At 42.2% G+C, this 23469-nt stretch overlaps 3 protein-coding genes across 4 annotated transcripts; 2 read left to right on the plus strand and 1 right to left on the minus strand.

Annotated features, from left to right (window-relative positions):
* The first annotated feature begins 2930 nt into the window (after positions 1–2930).
* Positions 2931–6249, plus strand: lrit1b (leucine-rich repeat, immunoglobulin-like and transmembrane domains 1b). Its single transcript, XM_062378361.1, has 4 exons — positions 2931–3155; positions 3496–3956; positions 4184–4489; positions 4633–6249. The coding sequence occupies exons 1-4, from the start codon at positions 3034–3036 to the stop codon at positions 5691–5693; spliced, it is 1950 nt and encodes a 649-aa protein (XP_062234345.1). The 5' UTR covers positions 2931–3033; the 3' UTR covers positions 5694–6249.
* Positions 6250–7409: 1160 nt separating this feature from the next.
* On the plus strand, positions 7410–9946 carry LOC133931545 (leucine-rich repeat, immunoglobulin-like domain and transmembrane domain-containing protein 2). The gene is made up of 3 exons (XM_062378450.1): positions 7410–7551; positions 7734–8515; positions 8633–9946. Exons 1-3 carry the CDS (start codon positions 7442–7444, stop codon positions 9418–9420), a joined length of 1680 nt encoding a protein of 559 aa, XP_062234434.1. The 5' UTR covers positions 7410–7441; the 3' UTR covers positions 9421–9946.
* Positions 9947–10896: 950 nt separating this feature from the next.
* On the minus strand, positions 10897–23118 carry LOC133975716 (cadherin-related family member 1-like). Of its 2 annotated transcripts, none has more exons than XM_062413682.1 (17): positions 22958–23115; positions 22483–22578; positions 21801–21946; positions 21669–21719; positions 21386–21475; positions 21189–21275; positions 19844–19960; positions 18906–19049; positions 18742–18820; positions 18522–18622; positions 18232–18435; positions 17652–17804; positions 16723–16887; positions 16043–16110; positions 14366–14594; positions 14023–14277; positions 10897–12246 (listed from the first exon to the last, which is right to left on the minus strand). In XM_062413682.1, the coding sequence occupies exons 1-17, from the start codon at positions 23016–23018 to the stop codon at positions 11716–11718; spliced, it is 2577 nt and encodes an 858-aa protein (XP_062269666.1). In that variant the 5' UTR covers positions 23019–23115; the 3' UTR covers positions 10897–11715. The 2 variants fall into 2 exon arrangements, with proteins under 2 accessions (XP_062269666.1, XP_062269667.1); XM_062413683.1 differs by lacking the exon at positions 10897–12246 and adding an exon at positions 12257–13110 and having other exon boundaries at positions 22958–23118.
* Positions 23119–23469: the final 351 nt, after the last annotated feature.

Genomic DNA, 23469 nt, shown 5'->3' on the forward strand with positions numbered 1-23469 from the left:
CTGACACATGTCCCATACTTCCACCAAGTTTCATTGAAATCCATTTGATGGTTTTCGTGTTAATTTGTGTTACAAACAAACAAACACTCGTAAAAAATCATAACCTTCTTGGAGGAGGTAACAAATATCTTTTAGCACAAGTCTTCACCTCCAATATTATGTATTTACTCCAACATTTACTCCAGTTGGCTCTACATCTTTTCTTTAAACCCTCTATATGTTTTATATTTAAGTTCCCCTGTTAACTCTGTGTAACTCTGATCACTTTTAAATGTCTATTTCACTGCATCTTTTTGAGTTGAGGCTGCACCTACAGGAGTTAAATTGATTATAATTAAATGTTAGCGTAAAAAGGATTTTATTAATTGACTCATGTCTTTGTCGTAAACTCTTGACCACATCCGGAACGAGGACACTGGAAATGTGACCTTTGGCCGTCGCCGCGGCCCGAAGCTTTTAAAATGCAGCATTTGGGCAGAGTCTGATTGCTCCACTAATCTGTGCACAGATTACCACAAACTCATTAACTATGAAGTAATGATGTGTCCCAATGGACTTATAATACCCTTTTCTCAAACTGCCCATATTGTCCTGACTCAAAGCTGAGCGTCCCCATCCACTTACATGCTTCCTCACGTCAGGGGGGAAAAAAAGAGCGGCAACATCAACGCTCACTATGCATCTGCTGCTCGGACACATGGGCCTCATGTGGCTGCAGAGACGTTGTTCCCTCACAGACAAACAGACAGTTTGGAGCTTGTGATTCAGTACATCAGCGTCATGTTCATCAGCTGTTCTGAATCCCAACAAGAGGCCTGTTGGTCAGAGGCTCAGGGAACACGAGGGAGGTCAGGCAGCGGCACAGCACAGCACAGTGCCTTCATTTCACAATGCAAACGATTCGATAAAAACTGTGCGTGTTAATCTACTGCAGCAACTGAGTGTGACGAAATAAGAGCTTGTGGGGGAACATGAGCCCAGTGGATTGATCAACCAGGAGAAAGTGATTGTTGTGTTTCCAAAACCTCCACCGTGCTCACGTCACAAGCTGTCAACGTTTGCCGGTTTGAAATCGGAGTGAAGCATATTTTTAACCTCTTTCAGCTCTATAATGTCTTTTGAATGAAATTTGTCCTTTGCAGAAACTGGGACCACACAGCCTTGATTTATTGTAAGAAATCAGGTTTGACTGTATCAGTATTATGTATCTTTTTAATCAAAGGACTCAAACCTGTTGTAGTGGCTGCACGTTGGTAGTTTGGCAAATCATTTATTTCATCCTTGTAATCTGCTGCCGACAGAACAAAGGTTTCACTGTACAAACTGCACTCGCACACTCAGACTGAGGAACAGCAGGAAGATAAAGTGACACTAATGTCTTTGTCTGGTCTTGTTAAAGGATCAAGTGATGAGCAGGAGTGGATGAGAAGTAATCGAGTACTTTTACTCCACTGCTGTCTTTGAGTACAGTTTGGTGCCACAGGCAACACATTTGGAGACACAGTCAAATTTCAGTTTAAATAATTAAATACTGGAAATAAATTATATAAATAAAAACATCATTAATTAGCTAGAATACTTTGATAAAGATAAATAAAAAATATTAAAATTCTCTTCATTTTATTGTTTTTTATATTTTTGCTCTGTCAAACTGTTCAATAATGAAGTCCTTTCTTCACTAGTAGAACATAAAATCTTGCAAATACTTTTACTAATACTTTAGTTGTAGAAAAAATACATGTTGTACCTCGAGACAAAAGATCAGTTCCTTCGTGCTCCCTGATCCAAAGAAGTGTCTCTCTTGAGGTCATATGGGGGGGAGCGAGGCAGGAAGAAGTGCATGGTGGGAGTTTTTCTCCCTCTGGTCCTGCACTGAGCGCCATGTATTAATAAGAGACGGAGAGATGACTGGATTAAAGGATTTGAAACCCTGCTGGACGGCCACGTCTTTAAACCTCTGCACCTTTGGAAAAACCCTCAGAGACAACATGTCCGTCAGCTGCAAAGCGTGTCGCACCAGAATCACACATTCACAGGGAAAATCTAAGATGAGATCCTCCTCTATTTGTCAAAATATCCACATGTATATGCAGGATACTACTGCGAATTATTGTTACAAGTCATATCTTTAAATCTGCAGGGTATTTTTACATATTTGTTCTATTTACAATCAGAAAAATCTACAGTTTATTGGATATGATTGTCCCAGTTTTTTATTTCCTCTGAGAAATGTGAATTTATGTTTGAATCACAAATGATACAAATAAAAGAGGAAAGGGGGGAAATGAATCTGAATTGAAATCCAGGTGAGGTATTACATTTGGTTTGAGGTTTGGGCCCAACAACATGAATGTGAGTAACTCGCTGCCATCTGGTGGTCATGTGTTGGAAGAAGCTGTAGCCTCCATGCAAACTACAACATGTCTGTCAACATACTAAACATATTCGTGGATCACGTTAGAAAATAACCACAGTTTGATCTGTAATGAGAAGAAAACTTAAAAGTTAAAACCGAGTGACAGCCATGTGCTTTCATAATGTGAGGTTGGCGGTCTGTCATTTAAAATAAATAGACTCTAATATTCAATATTGTACGTATATGACTTAAGATATACGAAAGAAATAATGGGAAGAATTGTCAAAAAAGGAAATCAAAGATGATTGAATTTCGTTGAAGACATTTTTCCTAAAGTCATTTTTTTTTTTTATTACCTTTACATCTGCATGTGAGTAGTTCATAATAAACCATCCAATTAAGTATTGCAAGGTAACGTCTCCTGAATAAAAGTGAAAAGGATGCAACCTATCAGCTTCCAGGAGGCAATAGTCTAATCGTGTGAATGCAAATAACCCAAGTCCTTCACTAATCCCTGCCTATCCTTTTTATCTGCGGATTCAGACCGGTGGCAGCAGTATGGAGCTGTGAGCCTGCAGAACAACAGCGATGCCTCTGATGTCCTGTTAGATCGTGTTAGCAGCTCCCGATTCAACTGTAGTTTAGCTGCATAGCTTTTAGTAACTTGCTGCCGAAACATGAGTCGACATTTCGCTGTTGCTTTTTGTTTGGCGTTTGTTTTTCTTCCTGTGTTGGGCGGTTCGTGTCCTGCCCAGTGCAACTGTTTCTTCCACAAATTAAGTGACGGATCAAAAGCAAGGTAATTTGTAATTTCAATTATTCATTTGTGTTGTTTGGATTTATCCCCAGAGGAAGCTTTTATTGTTTTCTTGTGCGTGGAAAAGATTTCTTTACGGCAGCTTTCTTCCATTCACTCACTCCGTGTAGTGGAGGATTAACTTGGAGTTGCTCTTTAATCTCCTTTGCTTGTTACTGCACAATAGGCTACTACGTTGAGCTATGTCATTTTTTATGTAAAATGTAGGTAGAACATATTTTATGCTTGTTCCTAAATTCACTCCTTCAAACAAATGCAACGTGAGATTAGAAAGCACTGTGTATTGTATAAATTATAATGATTGTGTTATTTTTTCTTGCAGGAGCGTGCTTTGCAATGATCCAGAAATCACCGTGGTCCCTCCAAACTTCCCCAGCGACACGTCCAAGCTGCGTATCGAGAAAACGGCCATCACAAGGATTTCCAGCAGCAACTTCCACTACCTCAACAACCTGGAGTTTCTCTGGATGTCGTTCAATTCACTGAATTCACTGAACGTCGACAGCTTCCGAGGTCTTTACAACCTGGACGAGCTCCGGCTGGACGGGAACGCCCTCACCTCCTTCCCCTGGGAGTCCCTGACCGACACGCCGAGCCTGAGGCTGCTCGACTTGCACAACAACAAGATTTCCAGCGTCCCCGCCGACGCCACCATGTACATCAAGAATATCACCTATCTGGACTTATCCAGCAACAGCCTGACGACTGTCCCCGCTGACGTCCTCACAATGTGGCTCAGCGTGAAGCCGCCCCAGGACACGGAATCCTCCAAACTAATTCTCGGTGAGGAACAAGCTTTGACAAATTAAGATACTTTGAAGTCTTGTTTTTAAGCTGCTGTGCACGACGACCACTTCTTTGACACCATGACGCCTTTTAGGGATTAGTCTAATAATAGTTATTGTTGGACTCATTCTGTTTATCGCAACTTACACCCACAAGGTCTTAGTGTTGTGCGGAGGAAATCTTCAGGATAGGTGGAATAGTTCACACTGTGTTTTCTTCTACAGGGCTCCATGACAACCCTTGGGCGTGTGACTGCCGCCTGTACGATCTGGTCCAGTTTCAGAAGTTCCCCTCATCGACCGTGGCTCTCATTGACCCCAGGCTGAGGTGCGCCGATCCAGAGAGCCTGTCGGGGGTCCTCTTCAACGAGGCCGAGCTGCAGCGGTGCCAGGGCCCCCGGGTGCACACGGCCGTGGCTCGTGTTCGGAGCTCACTGGGCAACAACGTCCTGCTCCGCTGTGGCACAATCGGAGTCCCCATCCCTGAGCTGACCTGGAGCCGCGCCGATGGCAAGAAAATGAACGGCACCGGTGAGTTCTGCTGAGCTAATTTCAGATGTGCTAAGATAGGAGAAGTACTTCTGTCCAGGTCAAAGTCTCAATTAAATTAAAATCATTATTTGTGTGCTTCACTCACAAATAATGTTTGTTGTTTTTGCTTTTTTACTTTTCAGTTCAGCAAGAGATTTCCAAGGAGGGCATCATTTGGTCGATCCTGAGTGTCCCTGCGGTCTCCTACCATGACTCTGGGAAATATCTCTGCAAAGCAACCAACTTTGTGGGCACCGCAGATGCAGTCATCTCCTTAGTGATCACAGATTCCTTTCGCTCTGAGGAAACAGCCGGTGGTGTTTCCAAGAAGAACAGAGGAAAGAAACCTGGTGGCATCGGTAGAGCGGCGTACCAGGAGAAACTTATTGCCAGATACGTTCCGCCACCAACTAGCTCAGCCGGAAAGCCCATCATCGAACCGCTCAATGGCAAAGGTGTGACCGGGAAGTATGAAATCCAGAGCTACAGTGTCTCTGATGGAGCTTCTAAGGGACAAGGCAAGGATTCGGACCAGAAATCAGTGGATGTGGATGCTTTGAGTAACTTAGCAGCCAACGCCTCGTCCTTACAGCAAGCTCCTGAGAAAAGGATAGTGCGTTCGGTGAAGGTGATTGGTGACACCGACCATACTGTTTCCTTGAACTGGCGAGCCCCCACAGCCATAAATACCACAGAGTTCAGTGTCCTATATGCTGTATTCGGTGAGAGAGACATGCGTCGGATCAATGTGGGTGCTGGAAAGAACCGGATCACCATTGATGGCCTCGTGCCAAAAACAAAGTACATTGCTTGTGTTTGCGTCAAAGGCCTGATCCCGAAAAAGGAGCAGTGTGTAATCTTCTCAACAGATGAAGCAGCCAGTGCGAGTGGCACTCAGAAGCTTATTAACGTGGTGGTGATAACGGTGGCCTGTGTGATTGCCGTCCCCCTGACACTGATCGTGTGCTGCGGGGCGCTGAAGAAGCGCTGCCAAAAGCTGCTGGGGCGGCAGTCCAAGGATATACAGGACTCGTACGTCACATTCGAGACCCTCGGCCCTGGGACCAAAACCAAGGGGATGGAGGGCGAATATCTGACGAGGCTAAACCCTGATGAATCCAACAGGTTGCTCTCGGCGAGGTCCAGTGTTGACTCCGAGGCCTTAGCCAGGACTGAGGGGCCACCCAACGAGTACTTCTGCTAAAACCAAACATATGCCTCAACCTCCACAGGATGCACTTTGTTTTATCACAGCCTGTAATGTGAACAGTTCATCTACGGTGCTCAGAGGACACTGGTAGCTCTGTCAGGACTTGTTTTACAGCCTTGTGGGAATAAAATCCACCATTTATTTGGTGGGCAGCAAAAAAAGGGAAAATGGCTTCCAATATTTACATGTGGTGTAAATGTGTATATATAAAACTTGTTTTTTAAACTCATCATGCACTTTTAAGGGTGATGTTTCACAGAGGGAATTGTCTTGAAATGTTGAAATGCCCCATACTGTCTGAAATCCAAATATTTTTCCAAGATATAACCTCGGCATTGTGTTTGAGTCTTTATTTAAAACCTTTATTTAGAGACATAATGAATCAGATGTCATGTAGAATTTATTTTGTATCTATTTTGTTTATGTGCAAGGTTTACTGTTGGGTCATAACCCCAACACACACTACATTTTATAAAGTGTCAATATTTTTGATCTGAAATATGTGTATGTATGAATCTACTGTATACAAATAAATACTTTTTTTTATTGATGAATGTTTACAGGCTTTTTTCTCGCATTTCAGAAAATGGTATCTATATTTCTAAGCTTCATCTAAATTCAACTTATTATGTCAAGTGCATACAAAGATGGGATTTAATGAACGTAAACATACAAAGTAAACAGATTACTCGGTCACTGAAACGCTACAGGCGCTGTAGTGTTCTACTAGCGGATTAATTTGCCAAAAAATTTGGTTCAAATAATCAAGTCGCCTCTTCAGGGTGAATTTTGGTGAGTCCCAAACTCGTCTAAAAACGTATGTTACTTTAGGGCCAATTTGCAAAGTTTATCATGTTAACCCACTTAACTATGTTAATGAACTTGGTTCTACCTGAACATATTAGCATAATGTGAGCATGTTAGCATGCTAATGCTAGCACTTAGCTCTGTATATGTATCTGTCAATAACAAACCTAAATCATCTTCAGCGAACAGATTGTTGTATGCTTTAACTTAACAGGTATTGTCGTAGATTAGTAAAAAAACTTAAAAATCCTTAAAAAAATGGTACATGATTAAATATAATAAAAATAAATAATTGGGAGGTTTTATATGTTTCGAGCAACAAATGAAAATGGATTTATGATGCCCTTAAACCATATAAAAGCTTGGACAATAAAGAAAAAAAAAGATTTAAGCCTTGTGTATTCTTTCTGTTTTCACACTTGCTTCTACATGCTGATTCTGTCTTTAACAACCTGAGAGACGACCAGTGTTCAGATTATTGAGGTCAGGTTATGGTCCTCTCCAGACATCTGTCTCTCTGCCGCCCTCCCTCTCTGTGCCGCTAAGCCTGACGGGCTCCGGCTCACTGAACACACAGAAGCCTCCTGCCATGTCCACGGCTGCGCTTCGGTCGGGGGACAAATAAATTAAATTAGGTCGACAGCAAAGCATTTTAGGATCATTCCTGAAAGTGGAACAGCACAATCAAACATAACCAAGTTTGGAATGAAAAACCAAAACATTTGTGGAGTCTGTTATGCCTCTAAACCGATCAGACAATTGTTTTCATAGACAAAGTGGACTCATCGCTATAAATACACCTTCCCATGTGTCTCAAATGTCATTTGGTGTCTTAAGTGTTACGTCAAGCAGGATTAAGGTAATAGGCTTTCTCCCACACAGGCTATGAGCATGTCTTGCCCACACAGGCCTATTCCACATGCTCCTCCGGTAATATGGAGGCATTTTATGTCACATTACGCATCGCTCTGGTATTTTATGTCATCGCCCCTGGATCATCGAGTTGTCTGACCGGCTGCTCCTGCACAGATGATATCTTTGGAAGGTAAGTAACCGCTGAAACTATACAAACTCTAATAGGGTGTCTTGGTTTAGACATGGGTGTTGAATGTACCATGCTTGCAATTTTTTCTAATATCTACAAACGATATCCTTAAAATGTGGGCTGATGAAATACTCTCTGTGTTAGCCCGTCTTATCTTTAAATATCCTGTCTTACCATCCTAGGTCTTTACTATGTATGGAAACCTCCATGGGACACATCCCAGAGGACATCCCACACGATTTAAGGAAGGTCCGTATTGAAAACTGCCACCTGACCGAGTTACAGCAAGGAGCTTTCTCTAAAGTTAGTGCCTTGGAGTTCCTCTGGCTCAACTTCAATGAGATCACCCTGATGAACATTAAAAGCCTGGAGGGGCTCGCCAACCTGACGGAGCTGAGGCTACAAGGGAACAAGTTGACTTCGGTGCCCTGGACGGCATTTCAGGATACGCCGAAACTCAAGATTTTGGACCTGAAGCACAATCGACTGGACGTCCTACCTGAACACGCTCTGAGGAACTTACCCGTCCTGACCTATTTAGATTTATCCGTCAATCACCTTAGCGTCATATCAAAAGATGTCTTCATTAACTGGCCTCTCTACCAAGCAGCAGGGAGAGCGTGGGAGAAAGAAGGGCTGGTCTCCAATGTGGTTATTGCGCTGCATGACAACCCCTGGTTGTGCGACTGCCGCCTCAAAGGCTTTGTTGAATTCATCAGGACCATCAGCACTCCCATCATCCTGATGAACTCTTATCTGAAGTGCTCAGGCCCCGTCTCCAAAGCGGACAAGTTTTTCCACGAGATCCAGTTAAAAACATGCATGCAGCCCGTGGCCTCTGCCCCGGAGACTAACATAACTTTACCTCTCGGGGCAAATGCAACGCTTACATGCTTAGTCAAGGCCAGACCAGACCCGACCATTCAGTGGATGTACAGTCTGAAGATTAAAAGAGGATTTTCTGGTAAGATTTTGTATCCATTAAACTGCTGTAAACCTGCTGTGGAAGCACTTAGTGAGAGATATCTTGAACTGTGAGTTAAATGCTGTAGACTCTGATGTTCTGTTTTCTCACTTGCAGTAACGGAGAATCACATCGATGCAGAGACCGTCGCCTCCCAGCTGGTCATCCCCTCCCTTCACCTGGCCGACCGCGGCCTTTACACCTGCATGGCCAACAACTTCATCGGCAACTCCTCTGTGAGCATCATGGTCGACATCCCTTCGTCCAACTCCTCCGCCCCTCTCCCTCCGCCTGTCCGCATGTTGTCATCCGGTGACAACGCCTTCATTGAAATGCGCATCGCCAAGCAGACGGTGTACGGCATCACCCTCGAGTGGTACGCGGCGACAGACAACCCTTCTGAGACCTGGTTCACCATCCACTTTGGCAAATATGATTCACCTAAAAAGGAGACGATCTACATCGGCCCCGGCATCAACAGCTACTCAGTCAGCGACCTGCTCCCCGTCACCAAGTATGAGGTGTGCGTGACCCTGAAGAACCACCCGCCGCGGGATGGCCAGTGCATCGTGTTCGTGACGGGAAATGACATCAGCGAGCTGGAGCAGAGAGAGAGGCTCATCCACATCATAGTCATCGTGTGCGCCATGGTGCTGGCGGTGCCGGCCGGCATGTACGCCTGCACCACAGAGGCCAGGTTCAACTGCGTTGAGCGCTGTGTGGATCTGTGGAGGAGGCGCAGGAGGCACGGAGGGAACCTGCAGGGAACGGAGAGGCAGGGCACCTTCGACAGCCTGCAGGCGACCAGCGAGGAAGGCCTGTGCAAGGACTCGGAGGAAAATCCGAAAACGAGGGGGAAGGCTGAGGCTAGGCCCAAAGGAGGAAGTGCGGCTCATCTGTATTAGAATCAAAGTCCAACATTATGTTTACCGCGTTAGCTCATCTTTTACTGTTACATTTAAGCTCACTACTACACCTTATTTTCTGAAAAACCCTAAACCTAGCCCTAACCCCAAACCCTTAACCTGAGGTATTCATTTTCCATAATAACTACGTTTGCTGTAGAAACGTGACTTAAATGCAACGGTAAATATGGCAGGTTGCAACATTGTGTAGAAAGACATCCTGTAAATAGTTTAAATTTCTGAAAATTTTAAATATCAAAATGGAGAGGCCTTTCTTCCTTATTCTAAGGATTGTTAATATCTGTGTTAATGTTCTTGTACATAAAGTGTATTGTAAAATGTATTGATATAATATTTTCTTTGTGTCACTTTTGTTTCTGAATGTGTTGATACTGAATACAGAGACATGCACTTCTAAATAATAAAAAAAAAACAATGGGTATATTTCACTGTTAAATTCACCAAATAAAATTCTAATAGAGCTTATTATGTGTGAGTTTATGCTTCAGAGGACTTATGTTGGGAGTTTTTCTTTTCCCAGACGCCAGATTTGCTTATCTTGTAATGGAATGAAATGATGTTTGACATGGATTAAAGAGAAACCAAAGGTGAATGCTGAGACATGCTTGTTTTTATTCAGCACAATCACTCAGAAGATTTGTTATGTAACTGGTGTTTTCCCGTGCATTTATACGTACACTCGTAAGCAGATTACAGTGAGTTTCTGAATCCCAGGCAGAGGGAAAATTATATTTCCATTTGTACATCAGTTGTGCAGACAATCAGAGAGGATGTGTAACATCTCATTAGTATTCATTATATCCACACCGCAATAATTATTAGCTCACATAGCTTATGTAGAATGTAGGATTTTTAACAGCTAAATTGTAAACGCACCAATAAAACCAATAAAATACTCCATGATAAATAACAGTCCTGTATTTACAATCCCCCCTGAGTAAATAAAGCAAAGATTTGTCACGTTAAATACTTTTTTTCTTTACTAATATCCTAATTTTAATTAAATTTGAATAAACTTTAAAAACTTAACACAAATAAAGAGAAATGAGGTGTTAAAAGTTTTACTAATGCAGCCTCTGGACAAAGTAGAGCACAGAACACGTTATTTTCAAATATTTATTCAAAAACAAGACGGTACAAAGACGGTACAAATATGTTACTTTGTAGGACCAGGCAAATGTAATATATAGTGAGATATATAATTTTATATCAACTTATCTAAGATAGATATTAGTTAAGATATAGACTGATGGATATTCATATTTATAAATATTTATTACAGCGATTTAACTTTATTTGCCTACAATTGAAGGCATTGAAGAGTAAAATTAGTGAAAGTATGTGTGTGTGTGTGGAGCCTAAATATTTGTCACAGATTCTATATTTAAATTGTATATATATATATATATCTATAAAGAAAATGTCCAAGCAAGTTATATACATAGAAATCTGAGCTAGTTTTTTACATTTGTTTTATTTGTACTTCCTGTTATTGTAACATTCATATCTTGTCATATACTGTATGTACATTCAAAATGATGAAAATAATAGAGGTGCTGTACCTTGAAATTTGGACCTATGTACATTTATATAAAAGCATTTTTTTCTACAATCACACAGTCAAATCAATAAAAGCAACGCAGCTCATGTTACTGTGAAAACCTACAGTGGCACATTGTAATCATACAAAAGAGCAACTTCTCAGTTCAAGCGGCTGATGTGAAACAGTAAAAACATAAACACACAGGTCCTTTAGCACTTTATATAAACAGGCTTTTCATGACTGTGTCATTCAGCTGCATGCTCTGTCAAGCAAGAAGATTTCGTATTTCTAGGATTTATCGGGTGAAATCCCTCTCGCGTTGAAAAGTGCCGAACGTTTCACTTTTCAGGAAGTTATGTAACCGACGTGTACTCAGTAAATCCTCTCCCTGGGTCAATTACAGTGATGCTTCTCACTCCTAAGATGATGTAATCCTCCTCAAGATGTCAGTGTAATGATTTATCTACGGCCGCACCACCCGCAGACTCGAGCCCTCTCCGCTCCTTATCTAAGCAAAGGATGCAGTAGATCCCATTGTTTATTATCTCATATTAAGACATAAATATCTGCAAACCTTCCTGTTACAGCCTTATGCCGTCCCAGTCTAAAGTAAGGCCCACTCAACCAGATCATTACACGAGCTTCAGGTGAGTACTCTTGGTCAGAAGATGAGCTCAGGGCAGTGGAGTCGTCAAAGAACGCACTGAGAAGCCTTAAACCTGACGTGTTTTTTAATAATAGCCCTGATTGTTCTCATTCATCTTCTGCTCCAGCCTCATTTTGAGCTCCGACACTAAAGCGGAGCTCATGTTTCCCTCTTTTCGACGATGCGATTTAACTTTCTTCGAGCCTTTAGAGGCCAGAGCACCGGATACTGTTGGGACCGCCCGGGGCCTCTCACTCGGCCGTGTGTAACACGGGGGTGGAGGGGGCAGAGAAGGAGCGCTGGGGGGTGGAGGCTTCGTCCTGGGGCTGCCCGTGTCCCGCTCTGGGTCGCCCACCTGGAACTTCTCTGCAGGGTTGTTGAATTTGATGACGGGCATCTGGAAGGTCCAGTGCCGCTGGTCCCTGGGTCGCCTCTTAATGATGCGACGCGCCGGCATGATCCTGTTGGACTTTGAGTTGCGCATGTACATAGCCGTAGAGATCAAGACCGTCACCCCTACCAACACGCTAATGATAACAGTGACCATGCCTAGAGCTCTCATAGGACTGTCCCTACTTTTCATTAAAAAGGCCGCCATAGGCCCCTTGAGAGGAGTCTGCAAAAGAGCACAAATGAAAGAGTTTAAATCGAGTCCAGGGGACTGACTGCAAATGTTAGCGCAGCATTTGCCTGAAGCATGGAAGCATGATGGATGAATGTGAAAAGCACTGACAGAGGAACCCCAATCAACACATCTACCGACCATGCGACACTCTCACACCCACTCATCCGTCTTCCTCTGTCCTACAGTACAGGACTGCTGATGCAAAGCTAAGAAACCAAAGCACAACACACTACAGGGAGTTGTTGGGAATGCGTCTGGCAGTGCGGTGTGTGAGGGTTTGTCTTTGGCGTGTGACTGATGAGGGCTGAACAAGAGCGAGGACAGTTCAGGACACCAAAACATGAGTGATGTGAATGGTTGTGTGAGAAATGAACAAGTCCTGGTTTAGATCTTCACCTAAACCAGGTGTAGAGGCGAGGTTCCCGGTTCAGAGGCTTCATCTTTGTCATGTGGCCAGATAAACTAATATTATAATGAATATGAGTATTTCAAATGACCAAAGGTGGGATTTCGTATAAAAATCCTTATCACATTACGAGAGGAAAATACAAGTTTTTCAAAAAGGAAAATAGAAAATATTTTTCTATTTTATTGTCATATCTTTCTCTCCCTTTTCAAAGGTAATGAATGAATAGTGGAACGTGAGTCAGGTATTTCTCACTTGACTCTGCGGATCACTTTGATATAGTTACTCTCGGGGTTGATTCTCGACCTTTTCACTGCGCTACAGTAGAGGATTGTGGATATGCAGGTGGTCAGTAAAATGAGGGACGTGACAGCGCTTAAACAAATTCCAAGAATAGTCAGCGGACGCTTGCTGAGGCCCATGAAGTAAGAAATAACTCGGCCCTTGATCTGAAAAGCACGATACACAGAGACACAGACACAAGACCAAGAAGTCATCTCATCATGAAGAGTGAAGGAATGAAAACACTGTGAGAACATGAAGTATTACAAAAAATCATGGATACAAAAACTTTAAAGGATAATGGATCTGTTTGTTTATATTAAATATTTCAAAGAGACCAAAACCAGAATTAATTTATTCCTCTAACAAATATTGTTTAATCTACACCCACAGCCTGTACTTTATTCCTCTATCACCCAAAACTATTCAAAACTAAAAGAAGACCAAGCAATTAAATATGACACTATGAATTGTTGTCATGGCCATGTTCACTATATAAAAAAATAAAGGGAAACAGGTGTTACATTCTGAAAAGGCTTCTTAAAAAAAACTTTTAAAGTTGGAAGTAATGCTTTATTATTATTATTCATAAGCGCAATGTAATAAATTAATAAGCTGTGAAAAAGTGACCTAAGTCCCCTTGGACCTGTTGCTTAAAATATATTTATCAACAACATTTATAACATAATCTATGAAATAAAAACACCTGTTTATATGAATTACTCTATTATAAATTAATATTGTAAAGTTAGGAACTGTTGGAAAATGTATTAATGGAATAACAAGTAATATTTTCAAAAAATATATTGTTAAAAAAATTGTAACTAATTGATAATGTTAATAAGAAACAAAATGTTGTGAGGATACATCTATTTCTGGTTTGTGGACTTGTTGATAATAATAAAAGCATAAAAAAACATTATCCTTTAAAGAACGTAAATGAAATGTTATGAAGTGATGTTGAATGAGCAGCTGCACAGCAATAAGGCCTATTATCATATGTGGAGCAGCTTGAATCTACAGCTCGGGCTTGGAGTAGAAAGCGCTGCGAGCGTGCTGCGAGTCGAAACAGGTCTTACCGCCTCCGTGATGTCGATATTGACCACGGCTGTGGTGCTGAAGGAAGGAGAACCCCGGTCCCTGGCCTGGACCACCAGGGACCACTTGCAGTCTTTCTGCTTGGTGATGTTCTGCACAATCTCCATGGACTTGATGTACGACTTCAGCTGGATCTCCCCGGTGTCGGCGTTGATGTCAAATGCGTTGTCGGGATCGGCTTTCATGATGGAGTACTCGATCACGTTGTTTGGAGACTCTGCATCTTCATCCACTGCCTGTAAGAAGAAGCAAAGTTAGAACGGTTCCATATTATAATCATTTCTTTGCTCTGCACGAACACCCAATTGAAGCAGCATCATCTACCTCCACTCTGACCGGTGTCCCGATGATCATGGTCTTCTCCAGGAGTTTGTGATCAAATGTCGGAGTGTGGTCGTTCATGTCGAGCACGGTGACAAAGACCTCGGCCAAACTGTACTGTCCCTCCGAGTCCTCGGCCTTGACGTAGAAGTTGTACTTGGACCTGACCTCTGCGTCCAGGCTGGTCCAGGGCTGCGTGGAGATGAGGCCTGACAACCGGTGGATGTAAAACCTGCAGGTTCAGAAGGGGCCATGAGTCACGACCGCAGCCGTCTGTGGTTAACACATCCCACTCAACGAGCTTCTAAGAAGGGCGTCATAATTCACAGCGCAGGTGATATTCACATCCTGTCTGTGAATCTGCACATGACTCAGGTTTTAAACAATTCACCCTGAAATGCAGACTGTCCTGTTACGCAGGTGAAGGAGCATGTTAGGATGATAGTTCCTTTGACTGTTTCATCTTTTTAATTTCAGGTTAATTTCTACTTACTTTTTTTGTCTTTGCTGTACTTTTCTTGATCTGATAAATTTATAAATTGATAACTAAGGCATCAATTTCAGCTACATTTTACACAAAGTTGGAATTGGTCAGATTGGTTGGAATACAAGATGTATTGGCAAAAACTTTTCAACTTTTTTCTGGACCTAAGAAACTATTTATCTCTAAAAGCCATTGCAATTGTTATACTTACTATTACTCTTGATATTTTATGTTATTACTTTTTCTTATTTTTAATGTAGGTCTTTAGAGCTTGATTAAGTTATTACAGTATGTGTTACAGTAAATATTAATAACAAGCTATGATAATAATAATATATTCAGATTTAAAGGATTTTTTATTGAATTCTCTTTTTAGAATATCGTTTATATTATTGTATTTTCTCCTTAAAATACATAAACATCAAAAACATGAGATTAGAACTAATTATAACCTCAGGTGGCAGAAGATAATGCTTGATGATGAACACCTGCCATGTGATAGACTGCGCCAATGTTCCCCAAGGCCGTCAGCTTTTTAGACAAAACCTTACAACTTCAGAGTAACTTCAAATACCCAATAATAATAAAACAAAAATAACAAATTGAAAGGATTCTGCTGCAGTTCACGTATCTCTCAGAGCACTTTCTGGTGCACCCTTGGTTTTACTGCTGTTATTCAGTCGTCCTTTCTGTCTCACTCTGCACTGTGAAATCTCACAAGTTGCCTCGCTCCTGATAACTTTCGCACAATTAACTCGGTTCGCTGCCTGCAGACGAGCATAAATTCTCACTTTCCCTTCGCCGCACGCTGCCTTGCTTTGCAAGAGCTGTGGCTCCAGCTGTCACACTGCATGTTAATTGGCTCTCCTTATGTGAGACGGGCTGGGCTGCCTATTTTTAACCCTCCAATCCAATTAGGAGATTAGCCAGCATCTTGCGGCCATTTTAGAGCGAGCTGTTTGTGCAGCGGAGGGGCCAATCAGACTGGTTTCCTGCTCACCTCCTCCATCAAAGAGACAGAGATGAATCAGGACATGTGTGCTGTCGGAGAAATTTTTGCCAAACACCCTGAACCTCGTGACTTGTGTTATAAATATACACATTACTCTGTGAAAGGTGTTTTGTGCAGGTGCGAGGGTGAAGTGTCGGATCAGAGCAAACTTAAAAGAAGCATGAGGGAAAGTTTTTAAACTTACAAATCTGATCCTGATCCATAAATTGTGTATTTGACTTCACCCCATGGTCCTGAATCTGGATCGTTTGCCTGAAGGAAAAAGAAACCGGACAGAGATCAGCAGCAGGACACTGGTCTACAAGATACACTTGGTAAACAAGAATATTTACCTATCTGATCAATGGCATTAAATACAGTTACATTCAGGGGCAAAAAAAAAACTCCCACAAGGTGACTCAGATTAGATGTTTTTACTGGATCTGACGATGAGCCGGGGTCTTAAGCTCATGCAGGGTGGGTGGGGCGGACTGTGATTAGGGATAGAGGTGTAGGTCGGCGTGATTAACCTTGGGGCAAAATTAAGCTTTTTACCCACACACTGTGCAGCTCTGATCTAGTTGCCGCAGGATAATACACAGTGCCACAGAAAGGATGAGAAAAATGTGTGAATATTTTCATTATTAACAGTCGAGGTGTGAGTGACAGCAGATGTGAGGATGTCACGTGGTGATTTCCAAAGGAGGAGCGACAACATAGAAGAACAATGGATGATGTAGGGAGTGTTGAGCTCTTGTTTGAGTCTGGCAACCACCTGCTCTCACCTAATGAACTCCACTGAGTAATACGTGTTTACTGGAGGACTGATGGATTGTATAATCTCTCTGGTCAGGTCAGAGCAGAGTTTAATCACGATGTGCTTACTGTAACGGACACGACGCTGGAGTCTCCAGGGGAGTTCTCGGGGACCCTGACGATGTAGTACTCGGAGGTGAATTTGGGCACGTTGTCGTTCGTGTCCAGCAGGTTGATGACGATGTCGGCCGTCGCACTGAAGCGCTCGGGGGTGTCGATCTCCACCGCCAGCAGCTGCACACACACACATGCAAAGTGTGGTTAAACCAGTGAGGAAATGTTCAGTCAGTCAATTTATGAGTTTATTGATTGGCAGGAAAAATACAAGTGGCTCTGAGAGGCTTTAACCATCATTTTAAAGTAACCGTCTGATATTGAATTTAGTTTTTTATATTTACTTGCAGTAAAATAGATTTAACAGTAATAAATGGCCAGAGTGTGGATAGTGCAAGAGAAATAAACAAGCCAGTAACACTACTTAGAGTTATGGTAATACCATTTATGACATTACATTTCCCCCCTGTCCATTTATTTGTATGTGAGCAATATCCCACACAAATCACTGAATGGATTTCCATGGAATTTGGTGAAAGGATGCATTACAGGTCAGGAAAGAACCAATAAATTATCCGAATCAGCAATTATTTCACATTTCAAAGTTTTCCCAGAGAACAATTCATGCGAATTGAACTTTTTTAGTCCATTAATCGTAAACCAAAGTTAAATGTTGACATAACATTGATAAACTATGGATGTAACAAGAAGAAAAGTCAGTGGATCCTCAAAAGGTATTAGGATTCATCCTCTGTGGACTATGAACTTGTGTGTTGGATTGGAACTTAAGTTGCAGACATTTATCGGTAATAATTTTCATGACAACAACACATCACTGGGGTTTGGACTGTTGGTCGAAGAAAACATGAAATTCAATAAGTTCTTGTCTATAAGTGAAGCACATAACAGATACCAGGAGAGATGGTAGGAAAAGGGGATCATACCTTAAAAGAAAGGGTTGATCCTTTCTCGTAGTCGATGCCAGATGAGTCTTCCACAATGATGGTCACCTGCGCTTCATTGAGAACCGTCTGGGGAACCACCCGCAGCACTCGACTCGGCCCCACGAGCCTCAGCTTAAATTTAGCGTTCGCTCCCTGAAGGGAAAAACAAAATAAACATAGGAGCTGTGAATCACTTACATAAATAAAGAGCGGAGCTGCCAAGAAAAAATCAATAAACCTGAGGGTTCGTCAGACTCAAAGTGACCTCAGTTAAAACTGGATGGATTTTAAAACAAAAAGGAAGGTAAAATAAATCTGGCAGATGATGTTCTGGCAGATTTTATAACTGCTTGTACCTCTGAGGCTGGTTGGCAGATATTTATGCAATGTTTTACCTAGAGGTATTAGTGCATCTGTCATCAGGGGAACAAACTCAACACGACATTTGAAATACAATTCAACAAGCACCAGCCTCTGTACACACACACACACACACACACACACACACACACACACACACACTCTTGACTCTAAAGAGGAAATCAAAAGATCATTGTGTGAAATTTGGGAATAACCGCACCTGATCGGAGTCGTTGACGGTGATCTTGAAGCCCCGGAGGATCTCCCCTGCAGGCGGATGCTCATACATGGTGACCTCAAACCTGCTCTGTGGTCCATTCTCTCCATAGAAGGTCGGCGGGTGGTTGTTGAGATCCACCACGCGGACTGTCACCAGGGTCATGTCGTAGTCAACCAGCCGATCCTCTGGTCCAATCTCAGATGCCTGACGTTGAAATAACACATTTATACGTATACACACATTTTATTACACTTATAAGAGTCGATTAACATAAAGGAATAACACATCACCTTGACTTTGATTTCATATAATTCATTCTTCAGAAGAGACGGATAAGTTGTCAGGGTGATGCATCCGCTGGTGCTATTTATGTCAAAGACACCATCACTACCTGGAAGGTGAAGACAGAGATGCTGTGAATGTGTCAGGAGACTGATGGTGAAGTTAAAAAGAGATAAAAGAAAATACACAACACAGCTCAAAGTGGAGTTTGTCGTGTGTGGTTCTCACCGTTCATTATGGAATAATGGATGGGGTTAGGATTGCCTTGATCTCCATCTTTGGCGTACACCGTGAATATTTCAGATCCCTGCAGGAAAGTAATAGGACTAAATGAGAAAATCCAACATCCTGATCACCACCATGGCTGCACGGAGAATCAAAGGAGGACTTACAGGAACTGAGACTTCGTAGACGTAGCCAAAGTAAGGGGTCCCCACGAAGGATGGAGGCATGTCCTGGGCATCGATTACATTAACTGTGATGGTGGCTGTGGAGGTCAACACCTGATGCTTCCCCTTGTACTTTCCTCCACCGTCCTGCGGAAACAAAGTTAAACAATTTTATAATGTTCATAGAAACAAATCTAAATTTATAGATACTATAATAGAAAGTTAGATTTAAATCCCAAATAAATAAAATATAATACAACTCATGGCCTTTGTTTTTCTTCTAAACTGTCCACATGTTTAGATAAATAACTGCTCAGATTAGTTTTCCAATAGTTAAGAATAACCATACTTCTTGGTTGAAATCATAGACTGTATATAATGATGGACGATATACATTCATTAAATACAGTCCATGCAATGGTTTGATCAGGTTTGTTTCTGTTTACTCTCTCAACAGTATCACACAAATAAATGAATGGCTGTGTTTTTTTAACATCAGTAAGACAAACTGAACTGATGGCAACAATTAAACCAAAAATGTAATATGTAAATTTGATCATAGCTTCAACATGTAAGTATCATAAAAGTCATTGAAGTGATAGTATCTACAGTGTAGCAGTCCGCAGCAAAAAACTGAGGTGCCCTTGAGTTTAATCCCGTTGACTAAACACTGTCAGCACTTCAGGCTGCTTTACTTCACCTGTAGTGACTGAGGAAGCTCAGCAAACGTGTTCTGGAAGCTTAATCTTGACTGAACCGTCCGTGAACTTTGGCCATCAGCACCCTCAGTGTTGCCTTGTGTCATTTGTAGAAGTAAACAAGTGAATTAAATGCTCCTGCTGTGGTTGATTCCTAAACTCTCGTAATGTTAGCCACACTGCCCGCTGGTTGATAGATGTGTGTTTCAGACCCAAACCCAAAGTGTACCAGCGACTTCTCACCTTTGCCACCACTGTCACGAAATGTGTCGGCGTGGTCTCGTAGTCCAGAGTCTCCCCTGGTTTGACTCGGAGGATCCCGCTGTTGCCGTCGATGGTGAACTTGGCAAACTGTGAGGTCTGGAAAATGCAGAACACGCCACAGAAACAGCTGTGTTTACGACAACAACACACACGCCCTTTGATTTTTTGCATAGCTTCAGCAATGCCTGTACTTGACCTTGACATTTTTTTCGATGCACTCCCAGCAGGATACGCTCTCTACACATTTAACACATGAGCAGGAACAACATTGGAGCTGTCACCAACACCTAAGCCCCTATTAAACTTCCGATGCCTTGCTCAAATGTAATTGAAATTTAATCCGCCAAGGTAACACCATTTCCACCCTGCTCTCTGGTATGAGATTAATCTTCCACCCGCCGCACACTGTCCCATCATTCAAATGCCCTTTTCCTCTCTCCACATGTCAGCTCTCATGATGCCAGCTTGACCTCCGCTCACACCCGCACATGCTCTGGCCACACCGAGCCCAGTTAGCGGTATTACAAGGAGGATATTAACGTAGCATTTGTGATTGAAACAGAAAATATTCTTTAACAGATTTTGAAGTGGAAACGGGATCGAACGATAAAGAGAAAGCGTGAAAAAAAAAGGCTAAGATGAGCTTTGGGGACTGAGGGAATAAACTTGTTTGGCAGACTTCAGGGTGAACTCCAGGGTGCAGGGGTCAAAGGTTCAGTGTGTACGTTTTAGAGGAACAGGATCTATTGGCAGAAATGAAATATAAAAAAATACTGTTGATGTTTCGTCGAGTGTGTAATCGTCTAAATTGTAGGAATTGTTGTTTTCCTTACTCTAGATTGGACTCTTTATATTTAAATACTTTATATTTACATCTGGATAGGGTCCTCTCTACGGAGGCCGCCATGTTTTTTACAGTAACCCAGACTGTACAAACTAGACACCTTTTGAGTTTTTATGACAACTGAGAGCTACCACAGGTTCTGTTTCATGTTTGGAAGGGGAGTTGAGGGGTATCCAGCTACAACATGCAACTTCACCACTAGATGGCACTAAATGCTACACACTGGACCTTTAAGAAGCATCAAGCAAGATTTAATGTGTGAAATTCAACATGAAGCTTCCAATCAGGGACGGCGATAGATGCAACTACTCTGAGAGGGGGCCTATGATGGTAGTTGGGGATCGCACTGAACCTTTACTTCTTTATCATTATTTATGTAAAGAATCGTACGAAAAGATGTGCTTTGGTATCATGTGATTCACTAAGAAATTCATCTGCATGACAATGAAAAGGTAAAGTTGTATAGTAATGTAAAGTTACCTGTAGATAATAAGAGACGCTGCCTCCCGAGCCCATGTCCTTATCCACTGCCGCGACCCTGAAGATGCTGCTTCCTGGAGCAGTGTCCTGGCAAAGAGACGAGAGATTTAAAATCATAAAGTGGTCATGGTCGTTCATGTCACAGCTGGACATGTAGAGGGGATTCTCTGCAGGTGTATGTGTTTGATGCCTTGTACCTCTGGGATATTGATGAGGAAAGGCAGGTTTTGAAATTCAGGTGGTTCATCATTGGTGTCAGTGACAAAAACTCTCACTGTCTCAATAACCTGAAAACAAGAACACAAACAAGAATGAAAATAACTGCACTGTAACAAAAGCTGCAACCTTTTTTTAAATAATTTACTAAAAGTGATCAGACAGATAATTCTACAGATTGAAACACATTCCAGTTTAGACTGTGAATATGACACATTTCCTGATGTTGTATTATTATGTCACAGCACTTATCACTGAGCTTACTTTATTTCGACCGTCCGTGATGCTCACGAGCATCGAGATCTCAGCTTGTTTCTACAGAGAGAAAATTAAAAGTCACGCCCAGCCACAGCGGAGTCATTGTTATTTTTTGAAGTCTCGTTTTTTAAGTCTCACCTCTCTGTCCAGCTCCTGAACCAGAGTCACGTTTCCAGATTTGGCTTCCACCCTAAAATATTCCTTGGAGCCCTGTTCAAAAGTCAGATCGTATCGCACCGGGTCCCCCTCTGGATCTGTGCCGTTCAGGATGTAAACCTGTGTGCCTGCGCGGAAACAAAAGACAAAACTGAGATATGACATATCTATCTCCATTTCAAACAATGCAGCAAATGTGCAAATAATAATGATAATAATACACTTTATTTACAAAGTGCTTTACAGGATTGAAACTCTTCAGGACCAAGGTTAATAGAAGAATAAAATTAAAACACAGATTTAAAACAATAACAATAAAGGGAATGTTGCTCCTTAAAATTGTTCAATAATTAGTAAAAGGCTTTTATTAAAAACACGTTTTACGAGGTGATTTCAAAGACTTAATTGATTCTACTTTGTCCTTGTTTCCGTCATGCAGTGTAAGTGGTTTGTTTGACGATCAGGTCAGATGAGTCACCGCCCGTATTGTCTTCTTCCCGTTAGTCTTGGCGTACGTCACGATCCAAAAGGTATTACAGTGATTAGCCGCCGCCTCATAACGTGTGCAATCTTTTCATGGCTATAAACAAACACCTGGATTGCATCCCTCACGTGGACCTGTGAGTGTTGAAGTGACCAGGACACCTCATCGGGTGATACTTACCCACTGGTGTGTCCTCGGAGATGCTGAACAAGGCCATGTTCCCACTTGTGCTGCTGGGTCCATTGTCATAAAAATATGGAGCATAGTCTGATTGCCCTTTAAAGCAAACAAAAAAATAACTGTTATCTGAGTGGAAGAGACGTTATCACAGAATTATAGTTTTCTAGTATTTGGTTCTATTTCTAGGGGAAATGTTTATGTAATTAATAGATAGATGTTGAACTCACTTGCTAAAAAGGGTGGGAACCGAAAGCAGGGAGAGCAAGGAGGAAAGGGATGGACACGAATTACAAATATATTTGGATTTAAATCTCTGCTATCAAAAACACAAACAACCACACGTCTTAGTATGAAGTAGGAGCAGCGAGAACAGTCGGCACAGAGATGATCATTCCCTCTGCGCTTTAGAGGATTAACCAGATAAGAGCGAGGCAAGAAGTCTTACCAACAGACAAAGACGCAACACAGAACCTACCCAAGGTGAAGTGAAGCAGCAGGAGGAACAGTAAAGCATTGGTTTTCCTCTCTTTCTTCATCCTGGTGGGAAGCTAAGGCTTGGCTGGCTCATGTGGAAGGCTTTGTGGAGGGGGTACAGCGAGCTGCGAGTGTCGGTGCCCTTCTGGTGAGTCTCGGTGGCTCAGGAGGGAAGAGGCTGGGCCAGATTCTCAGGCACTAATCCAGTGACGCATCCCTTCCCTCCGCAGGCGTCTTCCAGCCCAGTGCTCTCACTCCGATTTCCTCTGAAGAAGAAATCTGCACACGGAGGGAATAGAGTTTCAGGGTTTCACACAGTGTAGGTGTGATACTCGCACCTCTGCACACATGACGATGTGCACATGATGCACTGCCATATGATTACTGTTAAATCAGAGGCTTTGTTAGATTCAACACCTCTTTAGAATCACAATGAGGTGTTGGAAATCAAAGATGCTGAAGTGCACATAGGTTTACAACATTTAATCAACATCCTCTGTAGTTCGGTGGTTT

The sequence above is a fragment of the Platichthys flesus genome, chromosome 20 (genome assembly GCF_949316205.1).
Source record: "Platichthys flesus chromosome 20, fPlaFle2.1, whole genome shotgun sequence".
NCBI classification, from domain to species: domain Eukaryota; kingdom Metazoa; phylum Chordata; class Actinopteri; order Pleuronectiformes; family Pleuronectidae; genus Platichthys; species Platichthys flesus.